Source organism: Myodes glareolus, chromosome 10 (assembly GCF_982192425.1).
Source record: "Myodes glareolus chromosome 10, mMyoGla1.1, whole genome shotgun sequence".
Taxonomy (NCBI): domain Eukaryota; kingdom Metazoa; phylum Chordata; class Mammalia; order Rodentia; family Cricetidae; genus Myodes; species Myodes glareolus.
The window spans coordinates 52,961,377-52,987,581 of NC_142035.1; the positions used below are offsets into that span (position 1 = coordinate 52,961,377).

Consider the following 26,205-nt stretch of genomic DNA (forward strand, 5'->3'; position numbering starts at 1 on the left):
ATGGTCTTTAACTGCAGAGCCATCTCTCCAGCCATATTTACATTTTCTGTACAGTAAGGTACCAGTTCCTACCTATAAAATTTGATTTCTCAAAGTACAGATTATGAGGGGCTGGAGAGATGGCTCAGTGGTTAAGAGCATAGAGGACTTGTCAACACCCACATAGGTTGCGCCCAGCCACCTTTAACTCCAGCTGCACAGGACTTTAGCCGCACATACCTCTTACTTCACTTACCACACATAACCGCACATAGTCGTGCATACATATAATTAAAAATGAAAGAACCCTTTAAGATATGTCTGTACAGATATATAGATCATGAGCTAGACATAGTGGTGCATACCTAGGAGACGGTGAGTCAGGAGGGTCATGAGTTCAGACTAGCCTAGAAATAGTGAGACACTTTAAAAAATGGCAATAAAAATTAGTGAATAAAACATGGAAATTCAAACTGAGGAATAATGTTATATAGAGAAACTAGTCTAATTTTTCAATATTTTCAAAGATATTTTCTTTGATTACTAATACTAAAAATTGATAAAATTTATATTTTGACATTTGAATTTTAAAGGATTATTTGCACTCAGCACTGCTTTGGGGGCTGTTGTTTAGATGGATGGACAATAATTGAAGGCTTCAAAGTCACAATGAACAACTTCAGAGAAGATATAAAGTTGAAACTGTAGAGAAAGCTTGTCCGTCTGTTCCTTCTGGTGACATCTTCTGCCCGTGCAGCTGTTGACCACAGTGGCTTCTCTCTCTTTCTCTCACTTTGCTAAAAACAAAGGATCATTTCAATGTTTGTGAATTTTATTGTTGAACTTTGGTATTTAGAATTGCACTTAGAGTAGAAACCAGTACAAGCCTTAGTCCACAGGATGCATTCATGCGCGTGTGTGCCTGTGTGCATGTGTGTGTGTGTATGTGTGTGTGTGTGTGTGTGTGTGTATGCACATGTGTGTGCCTGTGTGTACATATCAGCTTAACTAGTCATATGTTCTGAACAAGTTACCTGGGGCTGTAACACATGTTTATGTAAAATACAAATTAAGCTGTGTAGAGAAGTTTGTTGCAACTTTTGATCTGTACAAGAATTTGAATTTGTTGCCAAAGTCGTAGATTAGGTTGTTTTGATTTTGATCAGGTTTTATTTAGGGGAGCACAAAAGAGTCAAGAAAAGTGTTATTTAAAACTGTTAATAGTTCATTACTGTGACTCCTTTTTTCATTGTATTTATATTCCTTTCTTTATAAAAAAAACTAAAAAGTATTAGTCTAGATCTTACAATTCTTCAGAGTTCTTCCATGTTCAGAAAGACTTTGATTTATAAAAAAAACTTATAATTACATTTTAGTGTAATTAAAATAGTATTTTCCCCACTTTTGTGCATGAACTATATAAAACAAGTTTTTATCTGCATTGTTGGAAGTCAGCCTCTTTCCACTTAATCATTTATTGGTATTTTGTATATCAGTTTTCAGTTCTAATTAGTGGCAGAGTGAGAATTGCCATCTCCCTAACCCTTGAAGGTGTTTTGCCAGAGTTGTATTTCAGGAAAGCATCCGTAGTTCACACGTAGGTGTTCTTGCTCCTTCAGCTTTCCTGATCATAGTGTGAATGTCGAGTCCACAGTTCAGTAGGGCAGGGAGGGGACCGAGTTAATAGACTGTGCTGTGCTGATCTGTCTCCTTCCTCTGGTAACAAGCATTTCTCATGTATATGCTGGACTGTTGGAGCATTCAGCTTTTCTAAGTAAAAGCTGGACATTAAAACTTATCTTTTAATTTTCATGCATTTTTATTACTTTTGTAAGAAAATAGACCTGTGTTTTTATGGGAACTTTTATTAAATATCACCTTAATGACTTTAGTAGAAAAATGTCCTGGTTAGGACTACTTTGGTTTGCTTTTTGTTTGTTTGTTTGTTTCGTTTTGTTTTCTTCTTTTCTTTTTTTGAGACATGATTTTTCTGTGTGTCTTGGCTATCCTGGAACTCACTTTGTAGACCAGGGTGGCCTCTGACTCACAGAGATCCACCTACCTCTGCCTCCCAAGTGCTGGGATTAAAGGTGTGTGCCACCATCGCCAGCTAGGACTTGTTTTTTTTAAAGTAATTGTTTTCAGTGGTTGAAATGTTGACTTGCATTTCACCAACTTTGTTTTAATAAAAAGGTGTTAAGTACTTTTTAGATTATAAATTTACATGGTTAACATTCTGATTTTGAAGAGTACCGTGGATTGTTTGTTTGTTTTAAATTCTCTTTTTGGTTTTGAGGCATGGTCTCTAGCTCAAGTTGGCATAGAATTCACTATGTAGCAGAGGACTGATGACTTTGAACTAGAGATCTTCCTGACTTTCTACCTCTCAAGTGCTGGGGTTCCAAACCTGCACCACCGTGTCTGATTTATGTGGTGCTGTGAGTTGAACCCAGGGTTTTGTGCATGCTAGGCAAGTACTCTACTAATTGGGTTAGAACCCCAGTTGCTCCCCATCCCCTTTCTGGGAGTTAGGGTCTTGTTATACCTGGCTGACTTGGACTCCCTATTTAGACCAGGCTGGGTTCAGGCTCTTGGCAGACCTCCTGGTTCAGCTTTCTGAGGGCTAGGATTACAGGAATGAGCCACTGTGCCCACTTTCTAGAGATATTTTCATGTTTCAGAAACTTAAATTTGTTAAATATAATGTGCAGAAAAATTACTAAAATTAACATACAATTTGATAACATGTTGGACGGCTTGTAGGTTTCTCTAAGATACAGAACTTCCCAGGGACCCCCAAGCTCCCCAGGTGCCTCTCCCCAGCTGCAGCCCCCCCTTTACTAAGAGCATGTTCCTGTCCTGATAGTTACAGAGCTCATTTTCTTAATATTTTTTCATGTGGATATTTTCTCAAAGGGTAGTTTTTATATGGCTTTTAATTTTCTGGAACTGTGTCATAAGAAAGATACTGAGGGGAGTGACGTGGAAGTCTGTGTTAGGGTCACAGTAGTGTTCGGTTATCTACTGGGAGAAGTTTCTCTTATTTTTTTCCCTTTTTGTTTAACTATGAAACATAATTTTTTCCCTTATGTTTTTGACTTATCTTAGACATTTCCTTGTAATTTAATGATACAAAACTTAATTTCCTGCAATGAACAGAAATAGACTAGTTTTTCAGTTACTCCAAGAAATGTAATTGTTCTCAGAGCTTGTGCCGAATGACTTTTCCCTCTCACAAAATTAGCAGAAAATATCATTGTGTTTAAGGAGCTGGATTTCTTACTATTACTGTGCTTTTAGATCTGAGGTATGACTTCCTTAGAGTCTTGATTATTTTAGCAACTTGAATGCATAAGAAATGATTTCACTGCAGTATTGTGACTTTTGCTAAATCCTTCCTTGTTTTCCTGGTTATTTGCTTACTTTAAGTCGACATTGCTATTCATTCTGTGTGTTCTGTGAGTGCTGTTGGTGCTTTGTAAGCACCAAACCTGTTTTGATTGTTCATGTGTAACCCATGCACTCTGTTTTCTCTTTGAAGAATGTCAAACTTTCCGCTGAAGTAGAGCCGTTTATTCCCCAGAAGAAGAATCTGGATGCGTTTGTGCTCCCTATGGCTCTCCCAAATGATAATGGAAGTGTTTCTGGTGTTGAACCAACGCCAATCCCCAGTTATCTGATTACCTGTTACCCATTTGTCCAGGAAAACCAGTCCAATAGGTAATTGCTTTATTCTCTTCTTTATTGGTGGGGATATAGAACTTAGCAAAGCACACTAATCTGTTTCTTTTGTAATTTTCAAACTTTGATCATTTATTTGTATCTTTTCAGAGTAAGGAAAAATATGCAGAAATTTGAAAGCTGTCAACATGTATTATTTTCTTATTCTTTCTAAGAGGAAATGCGTTTTTCTGAGCATGCCATTGAAATATATTCCTGTATAGTGACCCAAGGGAGATGTGAAATATAAGAAATCTTTTTTTTTTTTTTTGAGATTAGATGCTTAAGCTCATAACTGCCAGACAATATCTGGCCCACGAAGACAATATTAGGGACAGGTGTTGGGGTGCTATGGTTGAGTGTGCGCTTCTGCTGATCTCCCTAATCTAGCAAAGTCCTGGTAGCATCTAGGGTGGAACCTTGTGATAGTTGTGGTATGCCTGCTGATCCTTCCAGACATCTAATGGTGCCCTCGTTGCTGTAGTTCATTGTATTGACATATAGATGGTACTTCCAGCTTGTTTCAAGTTATGTCACATACAGGAAATGATATTTCTCAGCACTGTGGGAGGAATGGCCGAGGCAGCTATGGCTATACGGCTCTGCAGCCATCTGTGGGCTGAAGTAACGAGTGCCCACACATCCATAGCCCTTTGTGGCACACTGTCGTACCAGGGCACAGCCTGCGAAATTCTGGGTGTGTGACTTATGAGGTCAGCAGACTCCCTTGGGAAATAGTAAGAGTTTCTTACTACACACTTTTCAAAGTTAGGAAAACAGTAGGAGCTAAGAATCCTTCTCAGGTGAACTTAGACTTCACTAGAATCTTTGAGTCAGTTGTGTGTGGTGTCACAGACGTGTAATCCCAGCACTGGAGAGGTTGAGGCAGGAGGATCATGAATTCAAGGTCATCCTTGAAGTCAAGGGTAGCCTAGGTGTCCTGAGAACCTTTTTTGTTGTCATTGTTATGATTGCACTGTCAGATAATGTAGAACATTTTTATAAACTAAACTTAATAATACTAGTTCTTTCTGTAGCAAAATAGCCATGTGCAGTATGAGAAATTTAATTTGCCTTAATGTGAGGTAGTCATTAAGAACTCATGAGCAAGCCATCCTTCAGATTATCCTTTAAGTAGTTTTAGGATTTTGGTAGTCAGCTTTTTCTTCCGTTTTGCTTTGTCATTGCAAAGGTGAGGAAAATGGCCCCTTATTCCTTAACAGCAATCATTGGAGAGAGGGCTTCTTGCAGGTGCTTTGTAGGAACTGAGTATCAGTGAGGTCTTCTTCCTGACTTCCTTGGACATGGGCCTTAAGTTGCCAAGGAGAGTAGCCTGGATGAGACCTGAATTGGCTTAATGATTAGGGGAAGAGGATGGCTACGTTGCAGATGCAGAAGCTAGGGGTTTCACTTCTTAGGCAAGAAGACCTTGAGTTTGAGAGGTTTGTAAGTAGTGAAGGAATGTGGAATTCGGTAAGCTCTCAGGCTAGAACCCTATACTATCATGTCCGGGCTTCTTTTAAAATAGCAAAGACGCATGATGACATTAGTTTTGCCTTTCCCCCTAGAATTATTGTGAAGGCACTGTTCTGTATGTCTTTATTGTTTCTTCTGCTTTAATATTACTCTTGTACCTGTCAACAGATTTTTTTTCTGTTTTGTTTGGTTTTGCAGACAATTTCCTTTATATAATAATGATATTCGATGGCAACAGCCCAGCCCGAGCCCTCCAGGTCCTTACCTTGCCTACCCTATCATATCTGCTCAGCCACCTGTGTCCACAGAGTACACCTACTACCAGCTGATGCCAGCACCCTGTGCCCAAGTTATGGGCTTCTATCACCCTTTTCCTACACCTTACTCCAGCACCTTCCAGGCTGCAAACACTGTCAATGCCATAACCACAGAATGCACCGAGCGTCCAAACCAGCTGGGGCAGGCCTTCCCATTGTCCAGTCATCGGAGCCGCAATGCTAACAGAGGGCCAGCAGTGCAAAAAGTGAGTGACTGCTTTCTTTGTGTGTAGTTTTAAATATGATATGTTATTAATACTATTTACTACTTGTATCCACTAGTCTTTAATGCTTAATTTGGTATAATATTCATCACTAATAGAAAGTGTTAAAGGCATATATTTTAAAAAATATTTTTCCTGTGATATTTATTACCCCTCACTCTTGATTGGTAATGTAAAGCCACCTTTATGATCATTCATAGAGTTTTACATAAACACAATAACAATTATTTCTAAATTATTTTTAATTTTGTTCTAAAACTGCACAGTGATGATGCTAACATTAAATGGATCACGTGGTTGAATGTTAATGTGCCTCAAGCTGTTTCAGTCTTCTGAAATCAGCAGGAGAGTGGGAAAGACTGGTGTTGGTGTTTCCTCAGATCCCTTCACCCTCAGTGTCTGTATTCTGAGGCCTTAGCAGGAATAGCACTTTGTCACGTAGGAGAGTAATAACAAGTGAGTGGTGAAGCCACTTCTGTTCACGGCCTCGTCTGACGTAGGTTTTAGGTGTATATTGAAGATGCAGTGCAGGGCTCCCTGAGCTCATGGGGAGGTCTGTTTACCCCAGGCTGCTTTTCTCCAGGGTTGTCGTCGAAGCTGTAAGAAATGCCTGTCTGTAGCCAACACTGTTGAGCTTGGGGAGGACATTTCTCTGCACTACTGCTATGGAGAATTACCAGTTTCCCAGATTCCATTAGCTAGCTTCTGAGTAAGAAAGTCTTTCACTGCCTTTTGGCATTTTTTTAAAAATTAAAAACAAATAAGCAGCTAAGATTACTTTGAAGAGATTTTTGCCATGCCTCATGGAAATATAGTGGGTCAAGAGAACTCTTTTGGGAGTGAAAGGAAATAGGTATAAAAAACAAGATCATAGTCAAGCTTGTAGCTTCCAGATGTTCAAAGGATGGGACTTCTCAGAACGCCTGCCCAGCACTTCCAATTCAGGAAGCTGAAGTTAAATTCTTAGCTCTGGTGGGTAAGGAGTTGCTGTTGAGGAATAATTATTCTTGTTTTTAAAATTTTAAAGAAATAAATCAGCTTTTTAATAGTTTCTGTTTGGACTCCAGGGTAGAAATATTTTACTCATCTTTGTTATGAGCCTAAATTTAGTGACAGGGTAATTTTTCATGCTTTTATTATCCTTTAAAATAAAAATATTTAACCCTTCATATGGCATTATTAAAATTTTGTTAATTGTTAACGATTTAAAAAATAAAAATGAAAGTAAAAACTAAAATTACCTCAGATTTTACTAATCATAGTGTTAATGGTTGTCTAAAAATATGTGTAAATGTGCTTATGGTATATTATTTAGCCTGTGGTACTTCTTAGTGAATAATTCCACAAAATCAGCTCAGAACCCCTGATTTATGGTACGTGTTTAGGTCTTTTTGTAGTGGATATAATGTGTAATTTGTGTTTATTATATTTATTTTTTTTTTAAACTTAGCCACAGCTTTTACAGCAACATATAAAAAACAAAAGACCACAGGTGAAGAATGTGGCTACTCAAAAAGAAACAAGCTCAGCAGGTCCTGATAGCCGATCAAAAATTGTGCTTCTGGTAGATGCTTCCCAGCAGACTGGTAAGGAGTGGTCTGTTTGTTTATTTACTTGTTTATTCTTGCACATATGGGTAGATGTCTGTGTGCTTACTCCAAGTTGATGCTTTGTGTCCCCATTAGTAGTCTTTCCTCCCTACATCCTCTGGCTGAACCTGGACCCGGCTGTCTTGGCTAGTCTGTCTAGCTAGCTTGTGCTAGGGATTCTGTCTCTGCCTGTGAACTCAAGACCAGCTCAGCTATATACTGAGAGCCTATCTATCTCAAAGAATATTGTAAGGACCGGAGAGATGGCTCAGTGCTTAAGAACACTTACTGCTCTTGCAGAGGGTGGGAGAATGGCTCCCAGCAGCCATGCCAGGTGCCTCACAACTGCCTGTAAATCCAGCTCCAGGGACTCTGGTACCTCTGGTCTTCACGAGCACCTGCACTTACAGGCACATTACTCTCCAGCACTAAATATAAAAGTGAATTTTAAAAAATTTGTATATGTCATAATGAAACTCGTTATTACGTATAAGTGATATGTGTTCATAAAAACTTTTAAAAAGATTTTTAAAATTCCCCAGACAAGGTCTGGATTGACGTAGCTAAGGCAGCTTGTTGCTTTCTGTTATCCAAGTTTTTCTGTTGAATATTTAGTTGTATGCCCTTTTATATGTGCTTAGGTTCTTCAGGAGCAAAAAGGGGATCTGGGAATTAGTTTAAAGCCGTCTGTTGATCATCCAGTGCTGTGTGGTTTGTAAGGCTTAAAGCAGTGTGTTTGATACGCTGCCCTGCTTGGAGTAGTTCCGAGGAAAGTCATGCACTCCCAGTCTGTTCCTCCTCACCGGAACTCATTTCTGCATCCTTTTGTAAACCTTAGCAAGGTTTTTAAAAGTATTGTATTGGCCAGGCGTGGTAGAACCCACTGTTTTGGTTTTGAGACCGGTTTTCTCTGTGTAGCCCTGCTAACCTGAAACTCACTCTGTAGACCAGGCTCGCCTCAGACTCAGAGATCTGCCTGTCTTTGCCTCCCAAGAACTGTTTTTAAAGGAGAGTGCCATCATGTCTGCTTTTCTTTTCCCTTTCTTTTTTTCTTTTTCTTTTCTTTTTTCTTTTTTTGATTTGTTTTTTGGTAGTGGGGGACACACACTTTTAATCCTAGCACAAGGAGTCAGAGGCAGGCAGATCTCTGAGTGTGAGCCTAATCTGGTCACAGAGTGAGTTCTAGGACAGCCGTCATCAAAAGGACAGCTTCCTGAAACATAAGAATTGGGAGTCATGATTTGAATAGATGGTATACACTATAAGCATTTTCTTTTTTTAATTTTATGTATATGAGTGAGCCATCTTCATGCATACCAGAAGAGGAAATCAGATCCCATTACAGATGGTTTGAGTCACCATGTGGTTGCTGGGAATTGAACTCAGGACTTCTGGAAGAACAACCAGTGCTCTTAACCTCTGAGCCATTTCTCCAGCCCCGCTATTAACATTTTCATTCCTTAGTTTGTTTTTAACTTCTGAGGATTACCTGGCAGCAATAAGAAATAAAAATTACTTAGTTTTGTAGAAGTAGATCTTTCCACTTGTAGCAAATTTTTACTTTTCAAAAGCTCGTATTATTATGTAATAAGGTGACTAGAGTCTAAAGAGGGAGCTACAGTGTGGCTCAGCAAGTGAAGGGGTTTGTTGTCACACTGAATAGCTTGAGTTTGAGTCCCTGAACCTATGTGGTAATGAACAGATCCAGCTCCCGCAAGTTGTCCTCAGCCCCACACTCAGGCCCACACACACACACACACACACACACACACACACACACATAAAATAAATAGATGAAGTGTAAGAACACAGTTGTCTGGATACTAGATAGCAGGCAAAGGTCAGCTGCGTTCCTGTGTGTCGCAAACAAGCAGTTTAAGGTTTACAGCAGCAGCAGCAATTTGGAGTTTCTGAAGTTCAGGAGTTTGTCTACTCAAGCTTAGGAGTACATGAGGGGACCCTGAGATTGTTGTGTAAGACCTTGGAAAACTTGATTATCAAACACTAGTGTCTCCACAGTTAGTCTGCAGTTCAGTTGCAATTAAAATCTCAGTAGGAGTTTTTGGGGAACTCAGCAAAGTATTCTAAGATAAAGGAACAGTGATCTGGGAAGGGTTCTTTGTGCATTAAAGCTTAGAATTTTGTTCGCTTTTTCTTGGTTTTTCGAGACAGGGTTTCTCTGTAGCTTTGGAGCCTGTCCTGGAACTAGCTCTGTAGATCAGGCTGGCCTCAAACTCAGAGATCCACCTGCCTCTGCCTCCAGTGCTGGGATTAAAGGTGTGCGTCACCACTGCCTGGCTGCTTAATGCTTTTTAAGTTAATTATTTTCTTTCTTTAACAATTCCATTCATGTATACAGAGAATTCTATTGCCCTCACTCCCATGGTCATCTTCTCCCCACCACCCAGTGTGCCCCATCTTCACCTTACAAATTCCTTCCCACATTGCTGTTTTTCTCCAAGGTTTAAACTATCAATGTAGTATATAAGAATCAAACAATAACCCAGAAACACATGCATGGAAATGACAAGGATAGCATTGGAGGCCCCTAGTTTATACCCTATTCAATTCACTGCAGATCGACCAAGACTTAAATGAGAAAGAAAGCCAGTGAGCAAAGAGAATGCAGACACTCCTTTGTGACTGCCTAGCTGCAGAAGAGGATCATTTCCAAAATTAAGAATTTTAATTTAAAAGAATAAACTATAAGCTTGGAAAAGCTGTTTATTATTTATTTGTTTGTTTGTTTGTTTTTCTGTGTCTAATGAGAAAAGATTAGTAAGAGTAAGAAAATTGGTGTACTATCCTTGGCACTTGGGGGTAAGGGAGCTGGAACAATTTTGGCTTTAGGGATCTTTCTTTTGATGTCATGTCTTTTTAATGATTCCATAGTGGGTGTGTCCACATGAAGCTTCCCTTTTGAAAGAGATGTAAACTTTTTATAGTGCAAGAAAATTACCAGAACCTTCCTAGTGTCAGAGGTGACAGTTCATGAATGCACGGGGTGCTCCTCCATAGACTATATGAAGCCATCTTGCAGTAAAGTATGAGAACTTGTCGTAACACAGTGACATAGTAGTAAACAGCACAGCTCCAGATTGTGTCCGTCAGTTGTGAGGGAGGGATTGGAGGGAGAGGGCTCAGCAGCTAAGTGCAATTGCTGCTTTCCCAAAGGACCTGAGTTCAGGGTCTAAATACCTATGTTAGGGACTCCAAACTGCCTGTAACTCCATCTCACACAGACACTTACACAGAAATCAACAAGTAATAAAATCAGTTATTTAAAACTGTGAACTAATGGAACTATAGAAGAAGGAAATGTTGTGAATTGAGGTGACTGTAACAAGCTTTTAAGAAATGTCTTAATATTTGTGAAATTAAAATAGACTTCTCAGAGGAAAATTTTCAGAAGTCAAACTAAAAGTAAAATTAATCAGAATTGTACAGAAGGAGAACATTAGTAGCTAAAAACATCAGAAAAGATTCTTGACCTCATTATCAAATGTGAAGTACAAATTAAAACTTATAATAAGCTACCTTTTCTATGCAGCAGATCGGCATAGGTTACAGCTGGGGAGGCAGTGTCAAGTTGCTGTGTGTGTGAATCACTGGGCATGCTATAATACTGCTGTTGGAATGTAGGTTGTTTTAACCACTTTCAAAAATGGTTTCGCATGATCAAGTTTGAATCTTTGTGTCCTGTACAACCCATTCACGTTTGCCTTACAGAAGCTTCCATGTGCACACGTTTGCTGTCATATATCTCAGACTTAGGTTTCTTTGAGTTCCTCCTTTGACAGTTTCATGGACATATAACATATATTTTGATTGTTATGCACCTCTGCTTCCAATCAACAGTGGATCATTTGTTTATTTTGAGCTACTCTAACCATGTAGTCGTGGAACTCAGCTCTGCAGACCAGGCTGGCCTTGAACTCACAGAGAAACAGCCAAAACATACTGTGAGTGGTAGAAAGGATGAGTATATTGGTATGTCCTTGTAAAAGCAGTTTGCACTACAGTGGCATTAATTAACTCGAATGCCATACAGCGGAATCTTAAAGCTGGTGTAGAAGTATCCTAGAACCCATTTTGTAGACCAGCCTGGACTCACAGAACTCAGAGAGCCACCTACTTCTGCCACCCAAGTACTGGGATCAAAGGCCTCCACCATCACTGTCTAGATGACTTCTTTTTTAGAAATACAGAAATCTATGCAAAATCTATACAGAAAAGGGGGTGAAAACTAAACATAGGGTAGTGGTAATGGAAGAGGAAGGTAGGCTGGTGGGGCACATATGGTGACTTTGAAAGATTTGTGATGCTTTCTTTCTTAAGTGGCTGGTGATTTTAGTATTTTATGACACAAATATTTTATTTTCATAACGATGCCATGTTATATAAATTATTATTTTATGTGATCTTTTCAAAGAGTTACATATTTCTGTTTTTAGACTCTGTTACTTTAATTTTCTTAGAACCTTAGTAATTTAACAGGAATATATAAATTTGGTCATTACAGAGAATTGTCCACTTGCCTTGCCTTGTAGATTTCCCATCAGACATTGCTAATAAGTCTCTCTCAGAGAGCACAGCCACAATGCTCTGGAAAGCCAAAGGCAGGAGGAGGAGAGCATCCCATCCTGCTGCAGAGTCCTCCAGTGAGCAGGGGGCCAGTGAAGCTGACATCGACAGCGACAGTGGCTACTGCAGCCCCAAGCACAATAACCAGCCTGCAGCAGGGGCGCTCCGGAATCCTGATTCTGGGACCGTGAATGTGTGTACTTTTTCACTTTCTTTGACTTTTTATTTGTTGTTAGTCCTGCTGTCAGTAGTATATTGTGTCTTTTGCTGTGTATTGTGTCCTTTGTTGAAACTGAAGGATGCATTTTTTTCTTTTTAGCAGTCTTTAATGGTATTTGCTATTCATGAAAATATGAAACACTGTTCTAAGTTAGTAATAAATAAATTTAATACTAGGTTAAATTATGAAACATTTGCAAAGTATGGCATGTTGACTCTTAACTAGAAACTAACCATCCTTTTTGTTTCATGTTTTTAGCATGCGGAATCATCAGGCTGTACAGGTACTTATTTATTTATTTATTTATTTATTTATTGGTTTTTTGAGACAGCGTTTCTCAATAGCTTTGGGGCCTGTCCTGGAACTAGCTCTTGTAGACCAGGCTGGCCTCCAACTCACAGAGATTCGCCCGCCTCTGCCTTCTGAGTGCTGGGATTAAAGGCATGCGCCCACCACTGCCCGGCCAGGTACTTATTTTTTTGCAGTTTTTTTTTTTTGTATTTTCTTCCATTTCAAGTATTCCTTTAAGTATGGCGTTTACCAGTGCTATAAACAAAAACTGTAAGTCTCTAGTGATTCAAGTTAGTTGAAAGCATATATAGTTTTGCTAAACAAGTTGAGAAAATGTGATCTTGAGCATTCTGCAGGATGACATTTGTTTTACTAAGAATGCACAATTCCATGTCTGTAGTGAGTGACTCAGTTGTTTTGATCTTTTTGCCTCCTTTATAAGAAAATCTAATCTTTAATATCTTTATATATTTGATACAGGTGGTGTCAACTGGCCCAAAGTAACTTGCCAGGCAACCCAGAAAAGACCCTGGATGGAAAAACACCCAGCGTTCTCTAGAGGGGGAAGGCAAACTGAACAAAGAAATAACTCACAGGTACTTAGAGTTGGGTTGAACATTTGATTAGGTGTGAGATGGATGTTAAATTTATCATAATAATGATATAGCAATTAGCAATCACATTATTCTTAAGTTTTAAAGGTGCATAAAGTTATCTAAATGTGAGCTACTCTGTGGTCTGTTGATAAAGCATTAGGACCTGAGTTTGGATCCCCAGCCCTACTTAGAATGCTGTCATGAGTGCACATCTATAATTGCAGAGCTTGGGAGGCAGCCAGCCTAGCTGAACTGGTGAGCTTCAGGTTCAGAGAGAGACTGTGTCTGGAAACAGTAAGGTAAAGAGCCGGAGGAAGGTCTATACGTACGATTATGTAGTAATCATTATGCTTTGCGATGTCTTTTAAAAAGGTGGTTGTCTTCTGAGGAAGGGCACCTCAGGCTGTCCTCTGAGGAGCAACACAAGCACAACATGTGTGCGTGGGCATGACACAGGGAGCTCTCATACCCAAAACCTCTTAAATGCTGTAGCAAATAGGTTGTGAATAGTGAAATGACAGTACGTTGAGAGAAGGCAGTGAAAACATGGGTGTAAATGGTACTGCCTTTCTGCTTTGTGTTTGTGAGGTCATCATTTTAGAGAACTACACTCTCCACCTGCTCGTTCACCTGCTGTGTCTGTTTCCTTCCATTTCAAAAATTGGAACCTTCTCTTAAAAATGGTTGTTTGAACTTAAGGACTATAGGAGTCTGTAAATTTCTAAACATGTATTTATTTATTTTGTGGGTGTGAGATTATAATCAATCTCGGGTCATCAGCCTTGCTAGAAAACACCTTTGCCTGCTGAGTCATCTCTTCAGCCATGAGTATTTCGATGTGGCTTATTAACATTCTTCTATGCTAGTGGCATTGTCACATTGGTGGCTACCTGGTGCCACAGTGTGGCTGGAGTGAACAGTTTCCTGATAGTCATGCAGAATGGGCTGTGCGCAGCTCTGCACGTACAGCAACTGTATCTTCCTGTGTCGGTTAGCTATCAAATAGGGAATTGTTTATTGGTCATTATTTCTCCTTTTTATTTTTGATAGACTTCTCAGATTCTTTATGTCTAGGTAAGGAATGAAAACTGTCTTATAAATATGAATGGACCAAGATCATGAATTATGTATAACAGCTGCTGCCTACTCTTGGCCTCCCTGAGACCAATACTTCTTCAGATAACTTCTTGACTTAGGCTCTGCGTACTGTCAGACAAACAATAGTATTGTCCCTTCCCTGTGATTCTGCAAAACCTGGCCATTTTTGGTCCCAGGCTTGTGAGGCAATCTATCTTTAACTTTTTTTATGATAAAGATTAGACAAAACCTACAAAATGTTTATTGAGTTTTTCTGTTGAAATTGAAATCACCAGGTTTGCCAGGTTCCTGTTCTTGGTCCTGGCTTCGTTTTTGCTGTTATTTATTTTGTAACTGCTTCCACTAAAGGAAATAACCCTGAGATAAAAAAACATTGTAAAGGCTTTCTCTCTACCTGATAACTGGTGGGGAAAAAGAAGAAGCTATGCAGTAAGTGTATTGTATTTGCTTTGAGAGCGGTCTTCTCTAGAGCTGAGCCTAGCCTGGAACTTGCTGGGCAGGCTGGGTTGCTCTGAACTTGTGACCTTCCCACCTTAAGTCTCCCAAGTGTTGGCATGTGCCACTCTACCTAGTAACTTTGTTTATTTTGTATCTTTCTTCATTCTTAAAGTATTAGAGCCAGGTTTTGGCAGTGTGTTGGTCTGACTACTACTGATGTTTCGTTGTCCTAGTGTTTTTCTTACGCATATACTTGCTTTTTTCCCCAAATACCAACTCCTTTTTAAGTCAAAACATTTTGCCCTTTTGCAATTTCTAATTGTTTTCTAGACTTTAAAAGGTTTTTAGAAGGTAAATCTAACAGAAAATATTTACCTATATTTTATACTAGTTGTTATTTCCTGTGTGTGTGTGTGTGTGTGTGTGTGTAAGTGTGAGTGTGTGTAGGTCACAGATAACTTAGAGGACAGCGCACTCTTCCAACTTCTCATGGGTTCCAGGGGTCAGGCACGGGTTCGCCAGGCTTCACAGCAAGCTCTGAGTTCTCTCACCAGTCCTTGTGCTGAGTTTTTATAGTGCAATGTTTCGAGAAATTTTTATCAGCGACTTAACTTTGATGCATAGTGATCTAGATTTTCAAAGCAGCAAGCCACTTTTTTTTTTTCCTACATAGGGTTTCTCTGTGTATCCCTGGCTGTCCAAGAACTCACTCTGTAGACTAGGCTGGCCTCAAACTCACAGAGGTCCCCCTGCCTCACACCCAATGCAGCAAATACTTTTACTCATTGCTTACAGCTAGGACTGGAGAGATGGCTGAGTGGGTAGGCGTGCTTGCTGTGCAGGCTCGAGGACCTAGGATTACGTCTCCACCACCTCTGTAAAATGTCAGGTGTGGACATGCATGCCTGGAACCCTGACACTCTGGGGACAGAAACAAGAGGATTGCTGCAGCTTACTGGCCACGAGCCTAGCTGTGAGCTCACTTAGAGACCCTGTCTCAAGGGAGTATGGCTGAGCATGACAAATGGGCGACCCAACTTCTTTGTCTGACCTCTGTACACAGATGCACATGTACCTACCCAAACAAATGTGTATATGCTACTCATGAAGACTAAACATTTTGTATTTTAAAATACAAAAAGAAGAAAGGAAAATCAAGGAGTAAGGGAGGAATGACAGAATGCTTCAGGATTTTTGATTTCTGTTATTTTTTTTTTTTAGCTTTTTATCACTATTACAAGACACTTGGGCAAGCCAAATTTACAGAGATAAATGCTTTATTTAATTTCTAGTTTTGGAGAGCAGAAGTCCAAACAGCATGATGCAAGCCCTGGTGAAGTTTCCTAGCATGTGATGGGAGTGTTTTAGTGAGGAGAGGGGATGAAACCACATATAGAAAGCCAGAGAAAGAGGCCTAGGGATTAGACTCAGCGTAGATCTTACCAACTAGGCAAGACTGACTGGCCAGCCTGCCCAGACGTCCTCCTGGCTCTGCCTTACCAGCAGTGGGGTAGAAATGCATGCCACCATGCCTGGCTTTTAAAAATGGATTCTGGAAATCAAACTCAGGTCCTGGTGCATGACAAGAAAGTGCTTAATGCCTGAGCTCTTCCCACAGCCCTGGGCCCACCTCCTGAAAGTTCCACACCTCCCAATGCCACCAAGGCCTCCAGAAACCAAGTTCTGAAATAGGAGCACTTGAGGGGAACAATATCCAAAACAATTAGAATGTTAATTAGATTTTCAAAAGGTTTCAGTGTAGTTGAGCATCTCAATGTTTTGAGTTATGTGCGTTTCTTTTTCTGTGAACTTGTTTGGTCATGTCTCTGTTTACCTTTTGACTCTAGAACTATTTTTTTTTTACTTTGATTTATTTTGAGACCAGGTCTCATTTTGTAATCTAGGCAAGCCTTGAACTTGAAATCTTCTACTTCAACCTCCCAAGAACTGGAGCTACAAGTGTGCGGTCATTCCCAGCTTGATCTCTTTCCTCTTTCTTGCTCCTGTCTCCTCTATCCCTCTGCTTTTGTTTTATTCCTTATGCCTCTGTCTTTTGAGGCAGAATCCCACCCTGTAGCCATCCAGCCTGGAACTACCTATGTAAACCAGGCTGTCTTTAAACTTGAGGTGATCCTCCTGCCTCTGCTTCCTGAATGCTAGGACTGCAGACATATACTACCACCATGTCTGATTCATATGCTCACTTTCCAGCAACAAAACTTACTTGGGAGAACTGACAGGAAGCATTTAGCTATCATGAGGTTATTGATTTGTTCAGAAGTTATTGGAATATTTGCTTCTCATGGACTTCGTGGAAACTTAGTTTGAAAGTTTTAAGTTGTTAGCACTTTTTTCCTTTTTTCTTTGTTTGTTAATTTATTATTGATGACAGGGTCTCTCTGTGTAACCTTGGCTGGCCTAAAACTCACTTTGTAGACCAGACTGGCCTCAAATTCACAGAAATCTGTTTGCCTCTGCCTCCTGAGTGTTGGAATCAAAGGTATTAATCACCATTCTTGGCAATCCTGGTATTTTGTCTCCACCTATAAGTATCAAGTTGCATCTATTTTTTTAAAGAAAAACTGTTAGATATTTTTGACACCACCTATACACATACTCTAGCTGGTTCATAGCAGCAGGCATGGGAATGGCCTGGTGTAGGTCTGTGTGTTGGTTTCAGAAGCTTTTGTCCTTAGTCTCCTGACTGGCTCACATTGTTTCCTGTTGGGATTTTGAGCTAGGTGTCGGCAGAGAGGAACTTCTCATGTCTTTTTAATTTCTTCTGAGGGGGCGTTTAACGTCAGCTGACGTAGGTTCTTAAGAGAAATATCTTGAAGTTCTTAGAATGCTCACTATGCTTTTTCTTTGCCCTCTTACAGTGAAATGTTTTACAGACTTAGTAAGATGTCTGAATTTTTTGTGTTACTATGAAAAAGCTCTGTAGACTTGATGCTTATGAGCAGAAAGGTGTAGTAAACCAAGGTCAAGGTATAGGAAGGTCGACTGTCTGGTGAAGGATTCTCACTGTTGCCCTTAAGGGAAGAGCATCTGAGAGTCCTCTGGGTCCCTTTTATAGGCTTCATAAATCCCATCCATAATGCTCTGTTCTTGTGACCTTATCACTTTCAGAAGTCCCTGCCTCACAGGGCTTAGGACTCACCACATGAATTTGGGGGCATATAAACAGTTCTTGTTTAGGTAACAGGAGAATAATACTTTGTGGTTGGATAGAGTTCCATTTCCTTTGATTTTTTTTTCATCTCTGTTTTTTGTTTTGTTTGTTTTTTGTTTTTGGCGGTAGTGTTCTTTATTAATGAGTGAGAATCTTGCACTGTAGCTCAGCTACCTGGCACTGTTCATATTGCAGCCCTGGTTGGCCCTGACTGTGCAGTCCTGTCTCTTCCTCTCTAGTGCTGGGGTTATAGGCCCCTGCCCTTGCCTCTTCAGCTCATTCCCTTGAAGGCAAGGCTCTAATAAGATATCACTAAGAAAAATTATCTCTAGGATTGCTTGTTTAGTTTAGGGTGACCAAGGATAACCTTGAGTTTTTGGTCCTCCCATCACTCCTGTCTTGTAAATCCTTTCAGGATTGGCTGGGAACTCAGCAGATTCCCTGGAGATTTTTTCAAGTGGTGAGATTACCAGCAGCTATGCTTCTCGCCAGCTAATGAGTGCTCTGCTGCGTTAGGACATAACCTATTAGTAGGGCCGTTCATCTACTGGATAAAGCTGACAACAGTGTTCAGTTCTGGGGTAGAAGAGCAGTCCACTTTACCGTTGGTTGTATTGGAAGCTTTAGCTGTTAAGATAAACTGTGCTTTATAGAAGTTCCTTGAGTCACACACTTCTTTGTGCTCCTTTACGAGTTTGCTGTACTTCAATGACAAAGTTACTTGAAAATGATGTTTTCTTTCCTCTGGGGTTTCTTAGGCTGGATTCAGATGCCGAGGACACAGTACTTCCTCCGAAAGAAGACAGAGTTTGCAAAAGAGACAAGACAATAAGCACCTAAACTCTGCTCAGTCTCACAGAAGGGACCTAAATTCTGACTCTTTATATTTTGAGGTAACTTTTTCACATTTTATTTTTAAACTATTCTACAAAAAGTCTTCATAAGAAATTAATTTAGTATGTAATTATGTTATAAACATTGTTTGAGATTTAACATGCTACTCTGTCAGATTAGAAATGACTTGACTTGCTGTCTCATTTTTGTCTTGATTGTATTTATGTAAGCTAACGTCCCCTTTACTACTGTCTGTTTTAAGTGATGTGTGAATTAGAAGCTGCTTTTGTTCTCATTGGGTATGTCTGTAAGGGTTTTCAGATTTGAGTAATTCAATCAAGATAATTCCTGCTCCCATTCAGGAGAATCTTGAAGAAAAAAAGAAAAACGGCTGTTTTCTTGGCTTTCCCAGCACATGTGTCCTAAGTTACTGTTTCTAGTGTTTGTTCAGCTAGCGAGCCTTTGTTCCAGCCTGCGACTGTAACAGGAAGTGTTGTGAGTGGCTCCCCAGAGGAGTGCTGTGTGGTGGGAGGCTACAGACGTGGACATACCTTACGTGCAGTCTGCTGTGGTTGGACTAGCACATTGAACAAGCAACTTTGGGTGGATCTTAATAAGTTTGTTGTCTTTTGTTGTTTCACCTATTCCTGGTAATTCTTCTGTGCAACTCACTTCAGTTAGAGCATAGAGTTTTATAAAGTGGGTTGTTATATGTGTATTAAACTGGAAGTCTTGATGTTAGAGGACAGGGATTGAATGATGTCCCACAGTAGCTGAGTGTATCTGACCTACTCTGTCAGGAACAGTTGCCACCCCTAACTGGACAGGTACTCACTGACTCCATAAATAAAAAAGGTTCTAAGAAACTTATATTAACATCAGTTGAAATCTGGAAACCATGAGCCAGGTATGGTGGTTTAAACCTGTAATCCTAGCTCTCCGGAGCTGAGAAGGGAGGATTGCTTTAAGCCTATTAGCTTGCACTGTAGTGTGAGAACATGTCTCAAGAAAACAAAACAAACATTAGGAAATTTAAATTCTTGGTAGATAATATTAGAATAAATGATTTTCTGTTAATATTGAAATTGGACTGCAACTTTGGTAATAGTTTCTAGGAAGACAGCAGCATTCCCTCCCCCCCCCCCCCACTTTTTTTTCTTTTAAGTGACAGGGTCTCTCTGTGTAGCCCTGGCTGTTCTGGAAGTCTCTATGTAGACAAGATCCACTGAGATCCACCTGCCTTTTCCTCCTCCTGAGTACTGGGAGGAAAGTGTGTGCCAGTGACTGACACAGTTTAAATGAGGCTAGAACTCAGGACTTTGTGCTTGCTGAACTGGCATTCTGATGCTGACCTATCCCATAAGCCCCTGTTGTTTTCTGTTTACACAGGTGATTAAACTTAAATGCTAACTGGGTATATTGCTGTATGCCTGAAGGGAGACTTGAGTTGGGGCTTTGCTTGAATCCCTGGGTTCAATACCATGTTCGTTTGTTTCTTTGGAGCTCTGTGTTTGATTCCTGTTTGTGGGCATGTGGAAGCCAGAAGATAGTCTTGTCCCTCAGACACCATCCACCTTGGTTGTTTTTGTTGTTGGTTTTTTTGTTTGTTTGTTTGTTTTTTTGGTCAGAAGGTTCCTCATTGGCCTGAAGCTCAGTGATAAAGCAAGGCAGACTGGCCCTTGAGCCTTCTGGATCTGCCTGTTTTCACATCTCAGCACTGGGCTCTCAGTGCCTGCCACTGCTCAGCTATTTTTACTTAGATTCTGGGGATCAAATCAACTTCTTATGCTTGCAGAGTTAGCACTCTCCCAAGCAAGTCCCTCCCTGCCCTACTCTCAAGACCTCAACCTTTTCAGGAACGGGGGCTTTGTGCAACGTTTTCATAAGTCCTGGGTTGAGCAGTCTTTCTTTTCTTACTTGTGGATTTTATACAAGTTCCAACATTTTTGGGACTGATAAACTGTTACTTCTATTCCTTCCCTTTAACAAAAGTTCATTGTAATCTCAGAAGAATAGTTCAAGTATAAAAATGATAATTTATTATAGACACACTTGTATGATTGTTTTTTCCAAAAAATCAGAATATTGACTAAGAAATTAATTTGAATAAAAATATTGTAAAAGTATTTTAAACATTATTCTTAAAATTGTATGTAATAGGGAATAGAATACATTGTAAAAATGGATACTAAACTACTAACTCTCCATATTATCTGAACATAATAAATCCAGTTTGAATTCTTTTCAGTTACCTACCTGTCTTAGGATATAATTAGTATAAGAATGAAAAGGGGGTTTCAGAAATTTAAAGGACGTACGGATGTGATATGACTTCATGCTTGAATAAAAAATAGTTTAGCATGGGAGAAATAACATTTCCTTTTTTTTATTTTTTTTTAAATATTTATTTATTTACTTATTATGTATACAATATTCTCTCTGTGTGTATGCCTGCAGGCCAGAAGAGGGCACCAGATCTCATTACAGATGGTTGTGAGCCACCATGTGGTTGCTGGGAATTGAACTCAGTACCTTTGGAAGAGCAGGCAATGCTCTTACCGCTGAGCCATCTTTCCAGCCCCAACATTTCCTTTTTAAGAGTGATTTAGAATAGTTCAACAGTAGGATAAAATATATACTATTTTCCTACTTTTCAGAACTGTCAAGCATAGAAAGTTTCTATGTTGTGGAGGTTGCTCATTGATAGAGTAGTTACCTAGCATAAGTAAGGCTCTGGATTTTATGCCCAGCAAACACGTGTTCACATGTATGAGGGCACACATACACACACATGAACACATGCATGCACCCCCACCCACATACACCAGGCACCCCCCACACACATGCAGACATACACACACACATTCACATGTGTATGCATCCCACGCAAGCACACCCCCACATGCAGACATGCTCACATACATATTCATACACACACATGTACATGCATCTCCCACACATGCACTGAGCACACCCCACATGCAGACATGTGCACATACATATCCATACACACACACACACACGCATATCCATGTGCATGTATCCCCCCACATACACCGAGCACGCTCCCCACATGCAGGCATGTACACTTGCACACCCATACACACACACACTCCTTTGTAGGGTTAGTCTGAACATTTTCACTGACAGCAGGCAAACTATTTCAGGATGAAGATGGATTTCAAGAACTAAGTGAGAATGGAAATTCTAAAGATGAGAATATTCAACAGAAACTTCCTTCAAAAGTAGTAAGTAACTTCTTTCAAAATTATAAGAAAAATAGAACAACTTTTGAACTTAGCTATGTGGAAGGAAGTCTTGAGATTGGTGGGAAGGACACAGGACACATGGTGTGTGGATTATATGTGAGTGCTTACTCTCAGCACTTGAGAATCCTTACCCCAGTTGTACTTAAGTTTATGTGCATGTACGGGTGGCTGGGAGCATGGCATGCTTGAGGAAGATAGAGGACACCTTGCAGGAGTTAGTTCTCTCCGGCCATGGATGTCACAGGGAACCCAGGTTTTCAGTCTTGGCAGCAGACTCCTGTACCCGCTGAGCCTTACTGTTTCTTCTCCTAAACAAAAGTAGTTTCTAGGAAATCTGCAGTTCTATTACTAAGTGAGAAAACAGTAAGTACTGCCATACAGCATACAGCTTATGTAGACATTTCCCCCAGCCAAGGACCACCTGTTATCGTCAGGAAACAAAGGACATTCTAATGTGGTCCTTCCTCTCACCCTGCTCTTTATGGCCCTTAGTCCTCTGAGCCTCCTTTGTCGTGCAACACCTATCTCCGTCTGCTTTGTCTTTCCTTGTGGTTTGACCTCTGTGTGATGACTCACAGATATGTCTCTCTTGCTTCATAGCTGGATGACTTACCTGAAAACTCACCCATCAATATAGTTCAGACTCCAATTCCCATTACCACGTCAGTTCCCAAACGAGCCAAGAGTCAAAAGAAGAAAGCACTAGCTGCAGCCCTTGCCACAGCACAAGAATACTCAGAAATAAGTATGGAGCAAAAAAAATTGCAAGTATGTAGTCATTTTATTCACAGTTGTGATTGTTTGCTGGGCTTGGTGGGATGGACAGGAATGTCGAATGTAATTACAATTTCTCATACTTTCCTAGTCAGAAAAAATAAATCATTTCTTATCCGCCTTTTAGGAAGCTTTATCAAAAGCAGCTGGAAAAAAGAATAAAACCCCTGTACAGCTAGATTTAGGGGACATGCTAGCTGCTCTGGAGAAGCAACAGCAAGCAATGAAAGCACGCCAGATCACCAACACCAGACCGCTGGCACACCCAGGTGACTCCTTAGTGTGGGCAGTTTGCTGCAACCTTTGGGGTATAGCTGTGCAATCTTTCTCTTTCTCCCTCCCTCTCTCTCTCTCTCTCTCTCTCTCTGGTAAAAGGAATGTGGGTGTGCACACCTAGCATGCACGTTGATGTCAGAGGACGGCTTTCAGGAGTCTGTCTTCTTCCACCATGACTTCTGAGGATCAGTTGGACTCAGGTCACCAGGCTTGTAGTACAGATACCATCTTCCCTGGCCCCGTTTTTTGTTTTGTTTTTTCTTTAAAGGATAAAATAAAAAAAAAAAACAGGGTAATTTGACTCTGTTAAACTATGAAAGTATCCAATTAAATGACAAATTTTGATAGTTTAATATATATAAATAAGACACTGATCTGGCTTGCCACTGAAACTGTTCTGTTGTCACCAACCTTGTCAGTTTTGGAGACTGTGTTTGATCTCCTTTCCTTTTGGAGGGATAGGGATAGCAAAAATGAGGGAAGGGCACGAATTAAAAGGACTAACGGTGAAAAGAAGAATTTTCTGTCTGTTCTGTTCCCAGATTGTCCAGTTCCAGAACTGTTGCTAAATAGGTAAAGAGATAGGAACGCGGCTGTGTGTGTGCAGAATACTAACGTATAGCTGCTCACTCATGTAGTGGAGACCTATGCTTTGAGTGACTGTTGATAGAGGTGACACTGAATGCATAGAGTTGCATGCTACTGAGATGTGAAGAGTGGCAGTCACCTCCGCCTGGGTGAGCAGAGGAAGTGGCCTTTCAGCTCACAGCTTGGGTTCTAGTCAAACTGCTGAGCTTGGCCTCCTGCTCTTTGATGTGTTTCTTTAGGCAGATATCTGTCTTCCTGTACTTTAATTCCCTGCATTAAAACAGAGTAGTGATGGTTCCTACTTCAAGGTTGTTTGGGGAATAAGTGAGCTGATAGTGATAGATATATAGTACTTAGAAAACCTGTGTTATAATCACTCAGTAAACTAATAAACATTATTACAAAGAAGAGGTTATTAACCTGTGATCATTATAATTTTGTTGGAATTTTTGTTGTTGCTATTTCTGTTTTTGTTTTTTAAAATAAGGCTGCCTTAGTTTCCCAAATGCTGGAACTACTGGTGTGAGTCACCATACCTAGCCATTTGTCATTTTAACTATTTATTTTTCTTTAGTTGCTGAGAACTAAAGCTTGCCTAAGCAAGGGCCTTGTGCTTGGCTAGACAAACACTACCATTGAACTGAATCTCTAACCACCATATTTTTTTCCCATATTTTTTTTTCAATGCTGGGGCTTGAACTGAAGGTCTTATGCATACCAGGCAAGTGCTCTTCCACTGACCTATATCTCCATCTCTACAACTTTGGTTGATTCAATTCATGTTAAGAGCTGGAGAGATGACTCAGTGGTTAAGAACATTGACTGTTCTTCCAGAGGTCCTGAGTTCAGTTCTCAGCAACCACATGGTGGCTCAGAAACATCTGTAGTGGACTCTGATGCCCCTTTCTGACATAAAGGCATACATGCAGGTAGAGCACTCATATACATAAAATAAACAAATAAACATTTTAAAAATATTGTTTAACGACTCTGAATATCTGTGCTTAGGATGTGCTGTCTGAAGCTATTGGGGTTATGGAGATGGTGAGGATAGGCCCACTCAAGAAGCTCATAGCTGAGTCAGCTATGAGGTGGCTTAGCAGTTGGCACTTGTTCTTGCTGCAGAGGACCTGGGTTTAGTTCCCAGCACTCAAGTGGCAACTCATAACCACTCATAACTGTAAATCCAGGGGATCTAATGTGCTCTGACACAGACACCAAGCATCCACATGGTACACATCCATCCCTCCAGGCAAAGCATTTGTATACATAAGATAAATCTCCTTTTAAAAGTTTATAGTCCAATGGGAGAGGAGTCACACATGAATAATTGGTCAACTGAAGTACCTCAGGAGATATGCAGCGAGTTCTGTGAGCCTGTATATGGGAGAGATTGATGGCATAGATGAAGAGAAATACTGGTTAACAAGTGACTTCATGGAAGGTGGGGTTTGAATTGGGCTTTGGGGAATGCATAGGATTTCTAGCAGATAGAAACAAGACTCCTTTCTATTACCAATCTTTATTTGAGAGTATTGGATACAAAGAAAGCTGTTGGGAAATTCAAGAAAAGAATGAGATTATGGGAGTGAAAAATTAGTAAGGAATTGATGGAGCAAGGAATAGCAGGATGTAGAAATAGGTCAAAGACGGCTCCAGGATACTGCAGAGATGGCTTCATCAGTAAAGTGTGTGTCATGAGCATGAGGCCTACGTTTGGATCTATGGTACCATCTAAAGCCTGGCGGTACCATCTAAAGCCTGGCGTGGATGGCAGTGCCTGTAGTCCCGGTGCTAGCTAGAGGCAGGGACCGCAGATCCCGGAAGCTCATTATCTAGCTAGGGTAGCTGAACTGGTGAGCTGCAGGTTCCATGGGAGACCATGTCTTAAAAACTCGGGGCAAGAGTGATTGGGAACACATAGCACCAACATCTGATCTTCACATGTGGGCGTGCACTCATGTGCAGGTGCACTTTCACCCATACAACAACCTACCTGTGCTCTTTGGCTTAGTGAAGAGGGCTGTGAGGGTACCACAGTGACAGAAGGAGAGTTGACAGTGGCTTTGGACTTGAAATGCTGGCAGTCGAGGCCCTGGAGACCCTGTTTGTCATGTGTTTATGCATGTGTAGTTCAGATTAGAAGTCAGTGCATTTAAAGTGAGGGGAAAGCCCGTGGAGTGACTGGGTTTCAGGGACAGAAGGAGGAAGAGCCATATATATAAACATGAATGAGTGGTGTCCCAGGAAGAATTTTTGAAGATTCGGAAATTGTATTTGGCATATGCAAAGTGGTTCTGTTAGATCTTTGAGGGAGGGTCATTGAGATAGGTTTTCTCTGTATAGTCCTGACTGTCCTGGAACATGCTCTGTAGACCAGGCTGGCCTCTTAACCCAGATCTGCCTTCTCCTGCCTCTTGAGTGCTGGGATTAAAGGTGTGTACCACCACTGCCTGGTTTCTATTGGGTCTTGACAGTAGTACTTAAAACAGAGTGAATATGGCCAAGATCAGATGCTAGTGGTTTGGGAAAAAAAATGATGTCAGAATGATGCTGAGACATCTAACTGGTAGAGATTGGGCAGTAAGAGTGCTTTAAGCTGAAGGCAAGCCAGTTGAGGAGCCAGGTTTTGTGTATTTGCCTCCCAGCCCCTCTTTTCTTTTAGATAGAAGGGGGGTGGATCAGAGAACAGAGCTTGGGGGTGGAGGGAGGGATGTGAAAAGGATCAGCACAAGGTACTAGAGGAACTAAGGCGACATG

At 40.5% G+C, this 26,205-nt stretch overlaps 1 protein-coding gene across 1 annotated transcript in view; it reads left to right on the forward strand.

The window, feature by feature from the left end:
- Positions 1–26,205, forward strand: part of Secisbp2l (SECIS binding protein 2 like) — a 48,411-nt gene that overhangs the window by 4,963 nt on the left and 17,243 nt on the right. Inside the window, exons 2-11 of the mRNA XM_048460089.3 lie at positions 3,521–3,699; positions 5,374–5,698; positions 7,167–7,302; positions 11,856–12,082; positions 12,368–12,392; positions 12,881–12,996; positions 18,463–18,597; positions 21,706–21,786; positions 22,408–22,575; positions 22,709–22,850. Of these exons, the coding sequence (XP_048316046.2) occupies positions 3,521–3,699; positions 5,374–5,698; positions 7,167–7,302; positions 11,856–12,082; positions 12,368–12,392; positions 12,881–12,996; positions 18,463–18,597; positions 21,706–21,786; positions 22,408–22,575; positions 22,709–22,850 (1,534 nt within the window). The remainder of the gene's footprint in view (positions 1–3,520; positions 3,700–5,373; positions 5,699–7,166; positions 7,303–11,855; positions 12,083–12,367; positions 12,393–12,880; positions 12,997–18,462; positions 18,598–21,705; positions 21,787–22,407; positions 22,576–22,708; positions 22,851–26,205) is intronic.